At 40.3% G+C, this 18,473-nt stretch overlaps 1 protein-coding gene across 2 annotated transcripts in view; it reads right to left on the bottom strand.

Annotated features, from left to right (window-relative positions):
* Positions 1-18,473, bottom strand: part of Gabrb3 (gamma-aminobutyric acid (GABA) A receptor, subunit beta 3) — a 238,285-nt gene that overhangs the window by 27,836 nt on the left and 191,976 nt on the right. For both annotated transcript variants that reach the window (NM_001038701.2, NM_008071.3), the window contains exons 5-6: positions 12,019-12,101; positions 8,338-8,475 (exon numbers count right to left, since the gene is read on the bottom strand). In NM_001038701.2, coding sequence (NP_001033790.1) covers positions 8,338-8,475; positions 12,019-12,101 — 221 coding nt within the window. The remainder of the gene's footprint in view (positions 1-8,337; positions 8,476-12,018; positions 12,102-18,473) is intronic.

Genomic DNA, 18,473 nt, shown 5'->3' with positions numbered 1-18,473 from the left:
TCTTGTGTTTTCTTGTCTTATCTTTTCTACCCATTCTTTTCTATTTCCATTCTTTCCTTTCCTTTCCTTTCCCTTCCTTCCTTCCTTCCTTCCTTCCTTCCTTCCTTCCTTCCTTCCTTCCTTCCTTCCTTCCTTTCTTTCTTTCTCTTTCTTTCTGTTTGTGTTTTTGTTTTGTTGTTGTTGTTTTTTTGAGATAGGGTTTCTCTGTATAGCCCTGGCTGTCCTGGAACTCACTTTGTAGACCAGGCTGGCCTTGAACTCAGAAATCCACCTGCTTCTGCCTCCCAAGTTCTAGGATTAAAGGCATGTACCACCACCATCTGTCTCATTTTAGCTACTATTCAGAATGGATTCCAAGGGGCTTGCTCACCTAGAAAACTGTTCTATCCTGAGGCAGGACTTTTTTTTTTTTTTTTTTGATGAGCTGGAATCAATTTGATTTGACATTTAAAAATTTAAATATTCATTAAATTTTGTTTGCACATCAAAAATATTTCAGTAACATTTAAACTTACTAAAGGTAACAAAATAGAAACTAGGTAAAATAATGGAAAAGATTCTTTTATTGCTACTCCTGCAGGAATCAGTGGCCTTACCTGAGCTTACCCAGAAGTTCTAATCATTGCCTTATTAATTATTCCTTTGAGAGAAGTAATCAGATACCTTTGGTAAGTGATAGAGTTTAAAAGTTAAAAGTTCACCTGTCTGTCTATGTACCAATACCATGTGGGTTTGATCGCTATTGCTCTGTAGTATAGCTTGAGGTCAGGGATGGTGATTCCTCAAGTTATTTTATTGTTGAGAATTATTTTCGCTATCCCATTTCTTTGTTTTGTTTTGTTTTTTTTGAAGATGAGAAAGGTTCTATCTTTGTGAAGAATTGAGTTGGAATTTTGATGGGGATTGCACTGAATCTGAACATTGCTTTTGGTAAAATGGCCATTTTTTACTACATTAATCCTACCAATTGATGAGTATGGAGGATCTTTTCATCTTCTTAGGTTATTTTATTTTATTTTATTTTTATTTTTATTTTAAACAGGGATTTGAAGTTCTTGTTGAACAGATCTTTCTTCCTTCTTTCTTTCTCTCTTTCTTTCTTTCTTCCTTCCTTCCTTCCTTCCTTCCTTCCTTCCTTCCTTCCTTCCTTCCTTCCTTTCTTTCTTTTTAATTTTATTTCAGAGCTGAGGACCGAACTCAGGGCCTTGGGCTTGCTAGGCAAGTGCTCTACCACTGAGCTAAATCTCCAACCCCAAGATCTTTCACTTGCTTGGTATAGTTACACCAAGATATTTTATACCATTTGTGATTATTGTGAAGGATTGTGTTTCCCTAATTTCTTTCTTAGCCCATTTATCATTTGTATAGAGGAAGGCTACTGACTGATTTGAGTAAATTTTATATACAGGCACTTTGCTGAAGTTTATCATCTGTAGGAGTTTTCTGATAGAATTTTTAGGATGGCTTATGTATACTATCATATCATCCATAAATAGTGATATCTTGACTTCTTCCTTTCCAATTTGTATCCCTTCCAACTCCTTTTGTTGCGTAGCTGCTCTAGCTAGAACTTTGAATACTTTAGTCCATAAATAGGGAGAGAGGGGGCAGGTTTGTGTTGTTCCTGAGTTTGATGGAATTACTTCACATTTTTCTCCATTTAATTTGATGTTGGATGTTTGTTTACTGTATATTGCTTTTATGTTTAGGTATGTGTCTTGAATTCCTGATCTTTCCAAGACTTTTAATAAGAAAGGCATTGTATAGATTTTGTCAAAGGTTTTGTTCAGCATCTGAGATGATCATGTGATTTTTTTCTTTGAGTTTGTATATATAGTAGATTATGTATATGGATTTTCATACATAGTGGATTATGTAGATGGATTGTCATATAGTGAACCATCCTTGCATCCCTGGGATGAAGCCTTCTTGATTGTGCTGAATGATTGTTTTAATGTGTTCTTGAAATGTAATTGCCAGAATTTTATTAAGTGTTTCTGCACTGATATTTATAAGTGGGATTGGTCTGAAAATCTTTCTTTGCTGGATCTTTATGTAGTTTGGTATCAGTGTAACTGTGGCTGCATAGAATAAATTAGGTAGCCCTTTAATCTCTAACCTTTCTTACTCTCTAGCCCTCCCTTTTTCTCTCTCTTCCCCCCTCTCTCCATGTGGACATGGCTGGTCTCCCTCTTTATCTTCCCTCTCTTTAAGCTTTCACCTTTCTTACTTTCTAGTCCTCCTTTTTTCTTTCCTTTCCCCTATCTTTCCATGTGGCCATGGCTGGTCTTCCTCTTTTTACCTTCTCTCCTTCTCCCTGCCTTTCTACAATAAAACTCTAAAACAATAAATAAAAAAATGAATTAGGTAGCATTCCTTCTGTTTCCATTTTGTGGAATAGTTTGAGAAGAATTGGTATTAGCTCTTCTTTGAAGGTCTGATAGAATTCTGCATTAAACCCATCTTGTCTTGCCCCCCCCCCTTTTTTTTCTTTGTGGAGAAATAGGAACACTCTTCTATTGCTGGTAGGATTGCAAACTTTTACAACCACTTTGGAAAGCAATCTGGTGGTTCCTCGGAAAATTGGAACTAGTTCTACCTAAAGACCCAGCTATACCACTACCAAAAATGCTCCAACATATAGCAAAGACACATGTTCCACTATGTTCATAACAGTCTTATTTAAAATAGCCAGAGCTGAAAACAACCCAGATGTCTCTCAATGGAAGAATAGATACAGAAAATGTAGTACACATTTACACAATATGTAACATTTACACAATGGAGTACTACTATTCAGCTATTTAAAATAGCGACTTCAAAAATTTTGCAGGCAAATAGAAGGAACTAGAAAATATCATCCTGAGTAAGTTAAGCCAGCCCCAAAAGGATGTATGCATCCTATGTACTTACTGATAAGTGGCTGTTAGTCCAAAAGCTCAGAATATCCATGGTGCAATTCACAGACCATAAGAAGCTTAATAAGATAGAAGCCCAAAGTGTGAATGCTTCAATCCAACTTAGAATGGGGAACAAAATAATCACAGGAGGCAGAGGGAGGAGGAGACCTAGGTGGTAGAGGAAAGAAGAATGGAACATGAGAGGATGGGATCAGGTATAGGAAGAAAAGAATTCCAGAGAACCATGAGAATGAATAGAAATATGTAGAAGTAGGAGGTGGCAACTGGGGGTCGGGGGAGGCTAGAGAGTCCCAAATGCCAGGAATTCCAGAGACTTTCAGGACACAATGGAGATGACAATATCTGGAATACCCAACAGTAGAGAGATAGAACCTGAAGAAACCAGCTCCAGTAGACAGACATGATTCCCATTTGAGGGATGGGGCCACCCACTTATCACAAAATTTTTAACTCAGAATTGTTACTGCCTAAAGGACACACAGGGACAAAAAGTGGAGCACAGACTGAGAAAAAGGTCATCCAGAGACTTCCCCACATTGGGATCCATCCCATCTACAGACACCAAACCCTGACACCACTGCTGATGCCAAGAAGTGCTTGCAGACTGGAGTCTAGTATAGCTGTTCTCTGAGAGGCTGCCAGGACCTGACTAAGACAGATATAGATACTCACAGCCAACATTGGACTTAGCCAGGAGAGCCCAATGGAAGAGTTATGGGAATGACTGAAGGAGCTAAAGGGGATTGCAACTGCATAGGAAGAACAACAATATCAACTAACAGGACCCATCAGAGCTTCCAGGAATTAAACTACCACCAAAGTATATACATGAAAGGGTCCATGGCGCCTACATATGTAGCAGAGGACTGCCTTATCTGGCATCAATGGGATGAGAGGGGCTTGTTCCTGCAGAAGCTTGTTGCCCCAGAGAAGGGCAATGCTAGAGGGACGAGGAGGAAGTGGGTGGGTGGGTGGGGGGAGCACCCTCTTCAAGCCAAAGGGTATGGGGATGAAGAGTTTGTGGAGGAGAGACCAGGAAGGGGGACAACATTTGAAATGTGAATTAATAAAATAATAAAAAAGTTAAAATTCAAGAAATGAAGTGCACAAAAATTTGTTTAGAAGCCCTAATAATATTTTAGGTCTTGACCAAAAGAATCAGAAAACTTTAGATATGTTTGATTTGTACTTATTCCTGGACTGACATCTACTAGCCTACTGAGGACTGGGTGCCACTGTGAGATAATTGTCTCCTGTCACCTTGTCTGTCACTGTCCTTATGGGTCTATCTCTTCTTCCCATGCTTATGTGCTTTCTTAGAAAGCACAATGAAGGCTTCCAGATTTGAGTTAAAATTGTTGCTTGTATCTTGTCCGAGCTAGTATCTCACCGGCAAGAATTCACTTGGACAACCGGATCCTTCTATGACAAAGCTTTTATTGCTTCAACATAAGGAAGACCCCGAACCTGGAAAATGGTGCTGCTTATATAGCCCGCAGCGTGACGTTTCAGCACCTGATGTGGCGTGACAGCACCTGATTAGTTGCTCGCCCATCACCCCATTACTATGCCCCGAGATGGGCAGTGACTGGGCGTGAATTTACTCTTGCACTTGCGCATAAGGCTTGTTTACTAGTTAGGCACAATGGAAGCCAGCGCCATCTTATAATGGCGATTGCTCACAGCACGGCTCTCCACACTTGTAAACTCTGAGTAATATATGTTCATAATATATATTCATAAGCACTTTAATAAAAATTAGAATTCAGAATGAGAACAGAACATAGCTAATGGACCTAAGATTTCTCAAGAAGTCAGTTGCTTAATGAAATGCTTAATGTAGTCCACCTTCAATTTTCTTATTCCTGGTGAACTTTCTTTGGAGAACCCATTGTTGGGAGTTTGGTTAATTGGTCAGAACCCCAAATACATGGTTAAATACAAATAATTTAACTCAAGAGACTTTATAGAACATTTGATGAAATGTGAGATTAACACTTGTGCTTTCCAATGAAAAAATAAGGAACCGAAGGGAGAGGAGTAGAAGCAGTGGAATAAGAATTACTCACTGGAGAGTGTGAATGGACTGTGGTAGTGCAAGACAGAAAAAGGGAAATATGTCAAATGGAGGCTAGAATCTGAATGAATGCTTGGAGGTGCCATAAAGAATGAGTGGCAGGAGAAAAGAAAGACAATTCAATGCAGTCACCAAGATCAATATTTAGAGTGTTAAGGAGGCCATGGAAAAAGTATCAGAGCTGGTCAGTGGCTTGAGAAGAATGGTAGCATCAGGCTAACACAGCAGTAGGGCTCAGTGGCAGACGGTTCCTTTCTTTCTTGTCTTCCATGACTTCTTGGTATTGAATTAAGACATTCCAGGGTCCTGGGTTAGGATGTGGAGGCTTCAAACTCCAGGATCAGTTCTTAAAGCCTGCACGGTAATGCAGCTCATCCAGAACAGCTGGCCTTTGATGTAAGACTGCAAGGGAATCAGATATAGGTGCCGCACAATGGTCCAGTAGATTGTTGCTTCTCCCAACATCATACTTTGTACAGCTCTTTTATAAAGTGAATTACATGTTTTTATAAGAACTCACTTAACACACACACATGCACACACACACACACACACACACACACACACACACACACACACAAAACTAGAACATGACAATTTACAGTTTAGAAAGATTAATGATGGAAAAGGTTAAAGATAGACCATGGCTGGTATGCAGGAAGAACCTTGACCATCATGGTAGCTGTATTTAATTTCCCCATATCAACACTACTTCAATTTTCTAATTTATTTGTTTGTTTACTTTTCAGTGCTAGGAACTGACCCTGGGGCTCATGAATATACCTTGGTGCTATGCTACCAATCAACATCAAGAACTTCCAATTTTCCTATACTTTAACATAAGCTAGTACATTGCAACAGTATGAGCTTCCAGGAACATTAGTGGCATAAAATTGACACAAAAATGTTACTGTGATGGGGAGTTAGTACTATGCAGCCTGGCTTCCTTTTTAAAACAAATCAAAACACTGTTCATAACATTGGTACTATGCTAGGAGCTGAAAAGTTTTTGGCACTAATGAACTCAGTTATCATTCCATAACACTACATCAAGTCTAGAACACGGACACCTCATTACAAGTGGCATAATCCTTAATTCCCACTCAGGGACAGGAAGGATTTATGTGTTTTTGTTTTTGTTTTTTGTTTTGACACAGGGTATTTTAATCCTTGATTATAGAATGTCACTGGGTTTTGAATTATCTCTTCTATGTAAAATATTTATTTAACTATCTCTTTTGCAGAAACAACTCATTTTAATATATACCTGCCATCCAGGTGTATTCTGTAGATTCAACAGCTATGCATGACTCAAGCTAACTTAAAGTGGACAGATATTTTTGTTCCTTCCTAATCCTTGGTAGACCCCTATGTTTAAGTGATGAAGTCTTTCGATCCAGATTACCGATTGGAATTTCATTAATTCACAACCAAAGGAGATAACAAAAATTTAGGATTGCATTTAGCTTTAAAACACCTTTAAGATGACAACGGCCATGGTATTTCTTTTTCCATGGGTCAGAGTAATTCTAGTGTACAAGTTCTTTGGAAGTGAAAGGTTTTATAACCTATTTCAAGCCCCATGAGCATTTGGTGAATGTAGAACTCTAGTCAGGCTACAAGAAAGACAGTGCTGCATCATGATAACCTCATGGGTCAATGCACAGCTAGAAGACTTCCCTCTGTTCCTGCAACATGTATATATAGGAAGTACAGTCTGACTTCCATCTGTGAACAAATCAAAACACAGGTGCTTAAAAGAACAGTGCCAGTCCAAGGTAGGCTATATGTTGCCCAGTGTATACCCTCCCTGGGCATCTGAGACAGCATTGTAAGAGAGTCTTCGGTTAACAGGTTTTGGTCACAAAGGCAACTTTGTTGACAAATGCAGACATGGGCAGGATCTCTCTGCTGTGGAAATACTACCAGCATACTTTGAGCAGACCCTTTGCATATAAGGCTTGGGGCAAAGAAAGGATGACATCTCAATTTTATACATAATAAATGAACCATTTTCTTCAATGCATCAGAGTAGTTTTCCTGATTGTGCACACATGATCCTAAGCCTTAGATCTTGATTTTTCTCACACCCCACACAAAGTATATCTGCACAGATCTGCAGACCACAGTTCATCGATACTGCATGCAGACAAAACTGACTTAAAATTTCAAGCTTCTGTCTCCACTAACATTGGCTCGTAGAAGACAGGTTGGAGAGGGGAGATACAGGTAAAATCTTTGAGTCATTGTGCAGGTACTCAATGACTAATGCTCCAATCTCAGGCAGGAAGTAAGCCGGGGGGAGAGCTGCACATGCTGCGAATAGGACCAGTCCCTCTTGGGGATATGCATTCTTGATATCAAGGGAAGCATAAGCTGTGGGTGGAAATGGAAGTGGATTGTGAAGGTATACAGCAACAACATAACCCAGCCAGGATAGCTGTGGCAGTAGGAACAGGGCAGAGTGCCTCCTAGAAAAAAGCAGCATGAAGGTGAAATGAAGCAGACCTAGGAAGCAGAAGAGACAACAGTCACCCACAGGTACTACGCAGATGGCAAAGGGCCAGTTTCCTTAATGCCATCACACCCTGAGACTGATTTATAGCTGTTGGTGTTTGTTTAAATGTACAGACATTTCTGCTTTCCTTTAGCATTTTTAACACTGTTTGTGCACATGGCTATTCTCTAGTTTGGAAAACACTTCGATTTATCATCTGAATTATCATGCAGAGCATGTGCCAAGAATGAAAAGCAACTGAGATATCACCCCAGACATCAAATATGTGTGACAGAAATGTAATCAAATCTCAGCAGGCACAGACAGAGAGCAGAAGATATCTTCTCTGTTTCTGGGTAGCTGGATAACAATGGTGGTGAAGCTCAGGCCATGGCAACCTTAACCAGACAGCATTCAGAGAAGACCATGTTGGGTGCGGAGAGCAGCATGGACCACTGTTGTCCTGGATCACCAAAGCTAAACTAAGCCCAGGAAGTAAAAAAGGTGGCAGCTTTTAGGGGAACATCTATCATTCCTGCCCTTATTAGCTCCAAGGCCATCCAGTCTCTTCTCTAACCAAGGATGGACTATTGTGTATGATATTAAGTAGGAATCAGCTACTTTCTCATCCACTGTCTTATCTTCCACAGCATACACTGGGGAGTGTCTCATTATCAGGTGGTCTAATCTTATCATAGGTACAAATGCTTTTTACATACACACTGCATGTGATGGTCAATTTCTGACAATACGTGGAAGCCAGCCAACATGCACTTCACTATGAGACCATACTGTCAATGCATCGAGCATCTTAAAAGGACTAAAAGTGGACACAGGATCACCTGTGGCGAAGACAACATTCCTGGAGACCAGACGGTGCTCTACAATGGAGAACTGTGGGAGCTCGATCCTTTCCACGCCAGTGACAGCCTTGTCCCCGCCACGCCAGTAAAATTCAATGTCATCCGTAGTGTAGCCATCTACCAGGAGAGAGAAGCAGGAACATGGTGGATAGGAGGCACTGTGACTAAATTGCAATGTATAGCCCAAGAAATTATTTTTGTTGAAGGGAAGTAATGGCTCTATTAGATTTAAAGAATTCAATGTGCACGTCTGTAAGGAATGAAAATAAAGTAGCTTTCAGGTGTCTCTGTGTTACCTCAGCAGTGTGCTTTGTGCCAGGATGGTCCTGAAAGGCAGAGAACTGGAGCTGTGGGAGATGAGAGCTTGGACCAGAGTGACATTATAAACAATCATGCGTGAGGATTTCCATACAATTTTTATTTTCTAGATATTTTCTTTATTTACATTTCAAATGCTATCCTGAAAGTTTCCTATATCCTCCCCCTGCCCTGCTCTCCTACCTACCCACTCCCACTTCTTGGCTCTGGTGTTCTATACTGGAGCATATAAAGTTTGCAATACCAAGGGGCCTCTCTTCTCAATGGTGGCTGACTAGGCCATCTTCTGCTACATATGCAGCTAGAGGCATGAGCTCTGGGGTTACTGGTTAGTTCATATTGTTGTTCCACCTATAGGTTTGCAGACCCCTTCAGGTCCTTGGGTACTTTCTCTAGCTGCTCCATTGGGGGCCCTGTGTTCCATCCTATAGATGACTGTGAGCATCCACTTTTCCACACATCTTTGCAGCACGAGTATGATGCCAGGGTAAAGAAAGTATGGAGATTAAGAAATAGCTATAGAGAGTAAGGGCCAGCTTTCCCCATCAGAGTCTAGTGGCAAGAGTTCTTTTAAAGTGCCTGCCTATTTTAGAAACGCCCTTTGCTGGGAGACTCCTGGCCCAAATACACTGGCATAGGTATCCTCACAAAGAGAGTGAGAATGAGAGAATCAATGAGAAACAAAGCACTGTCTTATCTCGCCACCCAGGAGTCACCCAGAAGATCACAACAGATTGTCCATTTATTTCCAGCTCTCTTTGTATTTTTTTTTATTTTTTTTTTGTTTCTATTCTTCCCCTCTTCTTTTGTCACTCCTCCCTTCTTCCTTTACTTCTTCCTCTATCCTCCCTTTCTCCCTTTCAACCTTCTCTCTACCCTGACTTCTTCCCCATTCCTCCCCTTACTTCCTTTCTTCCGTGTCTCCTTGATTCTCCCTTGAGTCAGATCTCATGACTGAACACCAGATGACCTATACCATCTGCTAAGTGCTGGGATCACAGACCATCAGATCCAATTCAATTTTTCAATTACATCAATAAGATAGAAATCTGATTTAAAACCTATCATTGCAATGCAATAGAATTTTGTACTTGAACACATACAAAACAAATGTATCCAGTGCTTTCATGGCCCAGGACGTTAGTTTCTGCAATGTTCTGTCCCTAGAGCAATCTGCTGTGCTTTGGATAAACCACAGGGTGGCATCTCCCATTTAGCACAGTGTGGCATCTCCCATTTAGCACCTCTTTCTGTCCTCCTGACCTGACAATCCCTTCCCTAATAAAATACTCACCTGATTACATCACTCCTTTATATAAAGCCCTCAACGGCTTTCTACTCAATGGAAAAATAAGCTCAAACTTCTCACAAAGACCTCAGGAACTTACAAGAGGAACTCCAATGTGATGTTCCTCTCTCTCCCATTATCAGGCCAGGTCTGCATCTCTCTTACTCCTCAGAGCAGCTCCTGTGCCTAGACAAGCTGTGTCCTCTGCAGGAATCCTTTTCAGGTGTTCAAATAGCCCATCCTCCTCTAGGTCACAAGGTTTACTGAAAGCTTCCTGCAGAAGTTTTCCATGAGATCCCATCTCCTGCCCAACCCCACAATCACCCTAATTTTTTGTCTTTTCAAAACACTTAATGCTTATTCTGCCTGTTTCACATTCCTCTAGATCATGTACTTTAGGTTGGAAAGCATTTTGCCTCTGTGCTATATGCCCCTGTACTTATGACAGTTCATGCACAGAGACAGAGTGCAGCTCTATGGTAGAGTGCTTGTTTCACACATTTGAAGCCCTGGATTTAATCCCAGAAACAGAAAACAAAATCAAAGCTAAACATCAATGCTGGCATACAGGAACCCTGCAAAGTAGGTGAGGGATGATAAATTAATGGATCAACAAATTTATACTCAGCTGGAAAACAAAGATGCCACTTTTCCACTCTACTCCCAGTGCATAGAAGTCAGCAGAAAGGAATTCTCTGCTTGTCCTCATACACTTTCAGCCTGGAATTCTGCAGGACAAGTCATCCCTTACCCAAGAAATCTCTTTTGCCCAACAGCTGCTAGATTCAGGTCACACTGCAATAATGAGTGTGTGTGCAGAGGTGTGTGCAGGCAGTTGGAGATGAAGCTGCTTCCTAAAGGAAAGCTTGCATTCACTTCCTAAAATGTCCATAGTCTCAGCAGAGCCATGGCCTCTATCCAAACAGAAGACATTAGACGTCCTAGGTTAATCCTAGGAACTGTAGGGATCACCATCTTTCCTCTGAGCCTTTTAAAGCTCCATGGCCAGTGTCCTCAAAAGCTCCAATTTTGCATCATTGGATGTGACTTTACATTCCTTATCTCTGAATTCACAGATGTCAGGAAGCATGGGCATCATTATAGCAAAGGGAACAGTGTGGTCAGCTGTGGCCCCAACTCTGTACTCCCTCATGCTACTTAAGCTTCATACACCCCCAACCACAAATACTTCTTCTAGTAACACCAAAAAAGCAAATTCACTTAACCACCCAAATCTCAGTAGAACACCAGTTGAGATTAAAAATAAACCAGGCTGCCATAGACTCAGTACAAACACTTGTTGAAACTAGTAATGAGGCAGTGTGTGACAGGTCAGGATCAATAGGCGGCACTGTTCAGGTGGCAGGAGGCACATCTTCTTGTTAGATGTTAGCAATGCAGCTTCAATTCTCCCGTAGAAGTACACAGCACTGAATTATCAATAAGGCATCTGAACACTCCTAAATTGGAGAAAATTGCCAAGATGCAGAAATGGCCAGCTTGTAAGGCTACGATTCTGATGGGAAATGAGTTTCACTCCAACTGCCAAGGGTCTCAGCAGTCCAGCCACTCAAGCATGATGAAGCAGATTGTAAGAAAATTGCATCTCAGTGTTTGCTCTGTTCTTGCTGAATGGTTTGAGATGGAGGACATTTGTTTTCTTCTATTTCAGCACAGAAAACAGGCTATCTAATCAGATTAGAATAAAGTACTCTTTTATACTGAGTTATATACACACAGACATACACACACTACTGTCTTTCAATCGTTTTGCTTCTCTCTCTCTCTCTCTCTCTCTCTCTCTCTCTCTCTCTCTGAGTGTGTGTGTGTGTTCACAGTAACATTGGAAAGAGTTAATTCTCTAATACTTTATTCTGTTTTCTGTCTTGGGAATGATACCTAGGGTCTGTGTGTAGAAAGCAAGCATTCTACCATTGAGGTGCCTCCCGGACTAATTTTAAGAGGTACATATGCTAACTTACAATGACAAAAAACAACAAAACAACAACTTAAAATTCGAAGGACAAAATAGGAAGGCAAACTCAAATACACACAGCTTTCAATTTCCAAAGTGCAGTTTTGCTCATCCAGTGGGTATCTTCTGAGGTCCATCATGCACGCTGCTGTCGTAGTGATCCTGAAACACATAGTAAGGGTGGCATTAGAGATGTGCTAAGGAATGGAGGAGGGAAACTGCTTCTAGACAGACATAAGTCATATACACATAAGCCCTCCTTCCCAAAGTTCACCTGACAAAAGCCTCCCTCAAGGTATACTGAGAATTTTGAATGAGTAAAAAATTCCCTGAATGCATGATTTGAATATACTACAGATCAGTTTTATCAAGAAAACCAAATCACACTTAATTTTATTTCCTTTACCTGTTCTAAATTGACAAGTAAAATGTATACATGATGATGGTGTGTGGAGTAAGATTGAGAAGTGTTTGTGTATCATAGAATGAAAGAAAGGAGTAAACTCCATCTATAATCCAAAACTAAATACATTTTCTAAATCATGCAATTATTTAGCCTAATATTCCATCCTATTCATTAGAATGGAGTTTATAACTGCGATTATTACTTTCTACTAACTGTTTTCTAACTCATCTCTCCCAAACAACCTGAAGTCATATGCCCGTGTATGCACATATACATGGGTAAGGGCATTGTGCTTAGCAGCTTTCCACTCATTGTCATACTATGTAGAGCTGGAATGACAATGCAAACTGAATGGAGAAGCCTGAGTAAGTCCAAGAGTAGGTCCTTCCCACCAACCACTGTATCTGATATGTAGTACTTATTCAGATCCTCCCATTTTGCTGTAATAATGATTATTTTTATATAATTAACTTGATAAATAATGTAAAATATTGACAGGATCCATCAAAGAGAAGCTAAAAATTAGCATGTGATCTTCCTGAGAATGAATCTGCATTGGATTAAAATCTATGACAGCAGGAAAGGCCATTTAAGAAATTCATTTTTATGAGTCTCCTGCTATTAATATACTTTTTCTATTATTATTATTAAACATATATAACAATCACTAGGTATTGGGCTACCCTTTGAGCAGATCTCTGCAGAACAACGAAGATGTACTGTTTTGTAGTGATGCTATATAGACAAATAGATGATTCCTTAATTCTTACTGATTATCCTATAAGAATAATTTTCTGATAGTCAAAACTGCATTGAGAATGCTGCCAGTCGTCAAGTGCCATGAGTTAACTGCTTCTAAGATAGCAAGCAGGCATCTACTATTCAGAACACATTCCAAGAGATTGTAAAACCATTAACCAAGGCCATAAAAATGGAACTAAGGATTTATTATAGGTGCAAGGACAGAAGATAAAGTATTGACTAGGTTTATCTATACAAACTTCACTAATATGATAGTCACAAAAGTTAGGGTATTTAACTCTCCATGATTCTTTAGAGCTGGAGACAGATGATGAATGTTTAGCCAGATAATTATTCCTAAACATTCTCTGTTGTTAACTTCTTGTTCAAGATGGGTAAGTGCTGAGGACAAAGAGAGGAGACAGAACTGAGGAGAACTTTTTAGATAGAACTGCACACAAAATGAACTTAGAAGCAAAGTCATTGGAAGTAAGAGCATTGTTACATCAGAGCAGGAGAGAGCAAGATTAGAAGGAGAATGCAGAGTGGAATAATTTAGAAACTGTCAGGCAACTTAAAAAATTAAGAGAGCAATGTACAGAATATAGTGGGGAAAAGAAAAAAAAGAAGCTTTAGAGAAGAGCAAAAGGAGCAGGTGAGCTTCACCTTACCATCGGGTAGAACAGGTCTTTTCTTAATAGCAAAGCAGGTTTAGTCATCCTAGAGAGTACAAGGCTTTCTTCTAACAGACGTAGTTTTAATTCATTTAGCAATAAAAGAGTAGAAGCTTTTTCTTTCTTTTATTAGACTTATTTTTGATCCAAATATGGGAGTTTTTTCTGCACTGGTGCTTGGCCTTTAGCTCCATATACATATGTAAGTATGGATTTGTGTGTGTGTGTGTGTGTGTGTGTGTGTGTGTGTGTGTCTGTGTGTCTGTGTGTCTGTGTGTCTGTGTGTCTGTAAGTATGTAATTATGAGATTGTATAAAATCTGGACCCAACTGGTTTATGTGGAGTTTTAAGAATATGTATGCATGAATCTTTATATGAATTTATGAGTTTAATCCATATTTGCTTGAGTAAAAGGTTTTCCTTCTGTGAGCATGACTCTCTTCTCCTGGTTCAATGAAAGTTTATTACTCCAAACTTCCCCTTTGCCTGACAAGTGAGAGGCCATCTGGACTAGAGGGAAATGGCTCTAGCAATTAACCTATTACTTAATCTCCTGATTTTTTTTTTGTTTGCTTGTTTTTTAATTGGATGTTTTCTTCATTTACATTTCAAATGCTATCCCCTTTCCTAGTTTCCCTGAAAATCGCCTATCCCTTCCCTCTCCCCCTGCTCCCCAACTCACCCCCTCCCACTTCCTGGCCCTGACATTCCCCTATACTGGACAATAGAACCTTCACAAGAACAAGGGCCTCTCCTCCCATTGATGACCGACTAGGCTATCCTCTGCTACATATGCAGTTAGAGACATGAGCTCTGGGGGTACTGGTTAGTTCATATTGTTGTTCCTCCTATAGGGCTGCAGACGCCTTCAGCTCCTTGGGTACTTTCTTTAGCTCCTCCATTGGGACTATGCCAGTGCCTGGCAAATACAGAAGTAGATGCTCACAGTCATTTTTTGGAAGGAACACAGGGTCCCCTGCTGTTTTAAGATGAGGTGTTAATGCCAGAGACTGCTGCTTCTGGCCTGAGTGGAACTCAGACAGGCAGGTCAACTACTGCAGCAAAGTGACTTAGACTTAAGATAGGTAAACATTTTATTGTGATACAGCAATCTTAATTATCTTGCCCCCACCAATGCTCATCCCCATTGTCTTGCCTTCAAGAGAGAACCAGAAAGAAAGAACAACAGCAAGGGCGTAGCTCCCAGCAAAATATGTGTTCACTACTTTTCATTCTTTAGAAGAAATGCTTAGAAAACCGCATAAATGTCGAGAAAGCCTGCATGCTATAATAAGAAAACATACAAGTGAGGGGTCTATGAAAGATCAGGCTCTACTGGGCTGTAGAAGAAAGAACAGTTGGGGCAAGGGAAAGTGTGGGAGCACAAAGAGAGAGGGCAAGGCCATGTAGCACAGCAGAGACTCTCACTTAACTCAGGGTAGGTAAGTAACTTGAGTGACTGAGGGAAACTTGCACCATTGACCTCTAGCAGAAATGAGACGGACAGAGTTTCAGACTCTAGAGTTGAGAGCTCAAGCTCACTGAATGGATCTGGTCAAGTTTGATAAGCCCCAGTGGCATCATGGGCTCTATATTTGCAATCCCCAATTCTCCCATGGGTATTTTCATGGGTACCTTCCTGTCTCTCTTCTCTCTTCTCCCTCCTCTTCTCCCTTCTCCTTTCCCTCCTCCCTCCCACCTTCCATCTCTCCCTCATTTGCTCTCTCCCTTTCTTTTCTCTTCCCTCTTTTCTTACTTTTTTTTTTCTGAGAGAAGGACCACCATTATATTCCACTTCTATGAATTGCTATAGACTGAGAACTACACTCCTATTTCTAAAGAATGATGGCACCAATCAACTGAAATTGAGCATTACCAGGTGAGTGTGGTGGTTAGTGTTGCCTATCCAACTTTATAAAAGTTAGAATCAGCAGAGAGAAGGGTCTCTAATCATGTCTGGGAGTGACTTTCTTACTTGAGGTATTTAAGGTGTTAAGGCCCACTCTGAAAGAGAGCTAAACTATTTTGTAGGCTGCTCCCTGGCCTGAAAGGAGAGAAATGCAAGCACTATCATGCAGTTTTCACACTGCAGATGCAGTGTCTCTCTGGATTCTGTGACATCCCCTTCCTGATGGACTAGAGCCTGAAACTGTCATCTGAGAGAAACTCCTTATTCTTTAAATTGCTTTGGTCTGAATATTTTATCACAGCTATAGGAAAAGACAAAAAAGTTCTCTCCTCAGCAGATAATTTTTTAAGGTTTTCATTTTTTTTTTTTTTGCCTTTTGCCTTAGAAAAAGAATTGGCTGGAATCTTTCTGCTTTAGTGCATGCTTCTTATAGAAAAACAGAGATATATGTATACGTGATGGGAACAATGAAAGCTAATGTCCTAGACAGTGAGACAGTAAATATACTGCCACCACAAGGTTGACAGAAGTATCCTACTTCTGTCCCCTATCTCTGTCTCTGTCTGTCTGTCTGTCTCTACCACCTCTGTGTGTGTGCATAGAAATAATAATATGCATATAATGATATCATAGATACATTATATTAAAATGATATATATTTATAATCTTTTGCTCCCTTCCTTTGTTTTTCTCTTTCCTTTCTTCATTCACTTGCTTTTCTTCTCTCTTCCTTTTTAAAATTCTTTAGTTTGTTTTTGTACTCAGACATTAGCCAGTCTTAGCTGTCCAATGCACGTCAACAGAAACATTAACCATTTTGCCAACTGCTTACTATTATCATTATTCATTATTTTTATTCCCATTTGCAAATGAGCAAACAAGGGTTATATAGAACAACTGGATTAGTGATCCTCATGATCCTAGAAGGAAGAAATATCTTGGAACCAGGCAGCCTATCTTGGACAACCTAGTTAGTTTTTCATGCCTCTTTACCTTTGTATTAGTAGGGAAGAAGTCAATTGTGAATATTATTTTTAATGTTCCTATTAACTACATGCTGGCACTATCCTTGCCAGCTTTCTCAAATACAGTCAAAGTTAAAGAACCCTGGTCCTGTTTTCTCTCCTCACTTTACCTTACATCAATGCATCCATTGCATTAAGCACCATTTACAAAAGGGGCATATCCATCTGACTATTGACTGTTTGGCTCTTTGTCTACTTTGGTATGAGTCTATGAAGTCAGAGCTAAGCCTGCCTGGCCTACAGCAGTAATCTGTTAGTACCAGAACAATACTTCCCACAGCAAGTGAGCCACATAAACTTGCAGAATAAATTACTTAGTTAAAGGGGCAAACTAGGTTGGAATTGTCAAATGACCCTTCTTGGCTTCGAGGTGGTAGATACGAGACAGCAAAAGATGACTGATCACAGTCAAGCACTCTCAGGAAGAACCCTGGACTCTCTTAATAGCCAGAGTTTCACTGTATAAGAGGCTCAGAGGAGCCCCTTGCCCAAATTAAGTGGCTGCTGTGAATCCTTTTGCTGTAAAATAGAACCTTGCAGAATCCAGTACACTGTCCACCATTGGTGTGAGAGCATTAACTCAATGAAGATTACAGGGAAATATACCTTTGGTTCTGATTCCAACCTTGTCACCCTGACAGGACAAGGGCTGGACTAATATAAATGTTCCAGAAAACAAAAAAACCCCAAAAACAACAACAACAAAAAAACCAAAAACCTCTAACTGTATCTCCATATGAAGCAGTACCATATAGCAGCTGTTGTTTTCCAGCTAACCACTCTTCCAATCCATTTTGCTGCCTATGCCAACTCTCATGATCTGCATTCCAGAATGTCTGGAAGCCAGGTGGTTTTGGTTAAAAAGGGCAACCATCATTTTTCAAGGTCTAGGAACTCAGGTGCTTAGACTGAACACCTAAGCCAAATACCATGGAGAACACATTCTTCTTCAGCAAGTATTTACAAGAGAGCTGTAGAGGACACAGGACATAAGTCAGTAATTTATTTGTCCAACCTCTTTTATGTTTTGTAGAGTATATATGAAAATACATTTACACGAATGCCCAAAGCCTTTTGCTATGGAGACTCCTTGGGGTTGTTACTTCAAAAATCATCAGAGCGAGCTGAGTGTCTTGTAGCCTTCCCCTAACTTTTCCTAGACAAGTTGCACTAAAGGGGCATTTTTGTCTCCTTTGACTATGAATCAAATCCAGAAGCTGCTTTGTCTGATGGGCAGTAGGTGGGAGAGCTTGGTAATCGCAGGAGGAACTGGTTTCTTCTGGTTTTTCCTCTGCCATGAGAAAACTATGACAGGAGAGTCTGCTGGCCCAGGAGAATGGACACAGGGATAAGATTGAGGTGCCACTAGCATTTCTCAAGGACTATCTCAGCAGGCTAGTTTATGACCACTGACACTCAGCCTAGGGGTTAGCAGCCAAGGCCAGCAGACATACTTGTCCAGCCCTCAGACAAATAAGCAACACACATATATTATGTGCATTAAAGATTTCCAGGTGCTTGTTATACTGCAGTAATGTAGCAGTGGGTACCTACTCATTAGTGGAGTATTTTTTTTCTATGATAGAGGTATCTGATTCTACATAGAAGCATCAGGGTTAGTGCCTTTGTGTGCTGTGTCATTTCTGGCAGGTGAGACAGGCTAACTTTTCTCCTATCCGTTTGTAAATGATCTGCGAGGAGAGCTCCACACAGGATCAAACCATCATTGTGCTGAAAAGAAAAATAGAGAGCATAGTGTCCTAAACTCCCTGCCAGGAA

This window comes from Mus musculus, chromosome 7, assembly GCF_000001635.26.
Source record: "Mus musculus strain C57BL/6J chromosome 7, GRCm38.p6 C57BL/6J".
NCBI classification, from domain to species: domain Eukaryota; kingdom Metazoa; phylum Chordata; class Mammalia; order Rodentia; family Muridae; genus Mus; species Mus musculus.
Note: the sequence above shows the minus strand (reverse complement) of the source record. Positions and strands in the feature narration are given on the sequence as shown.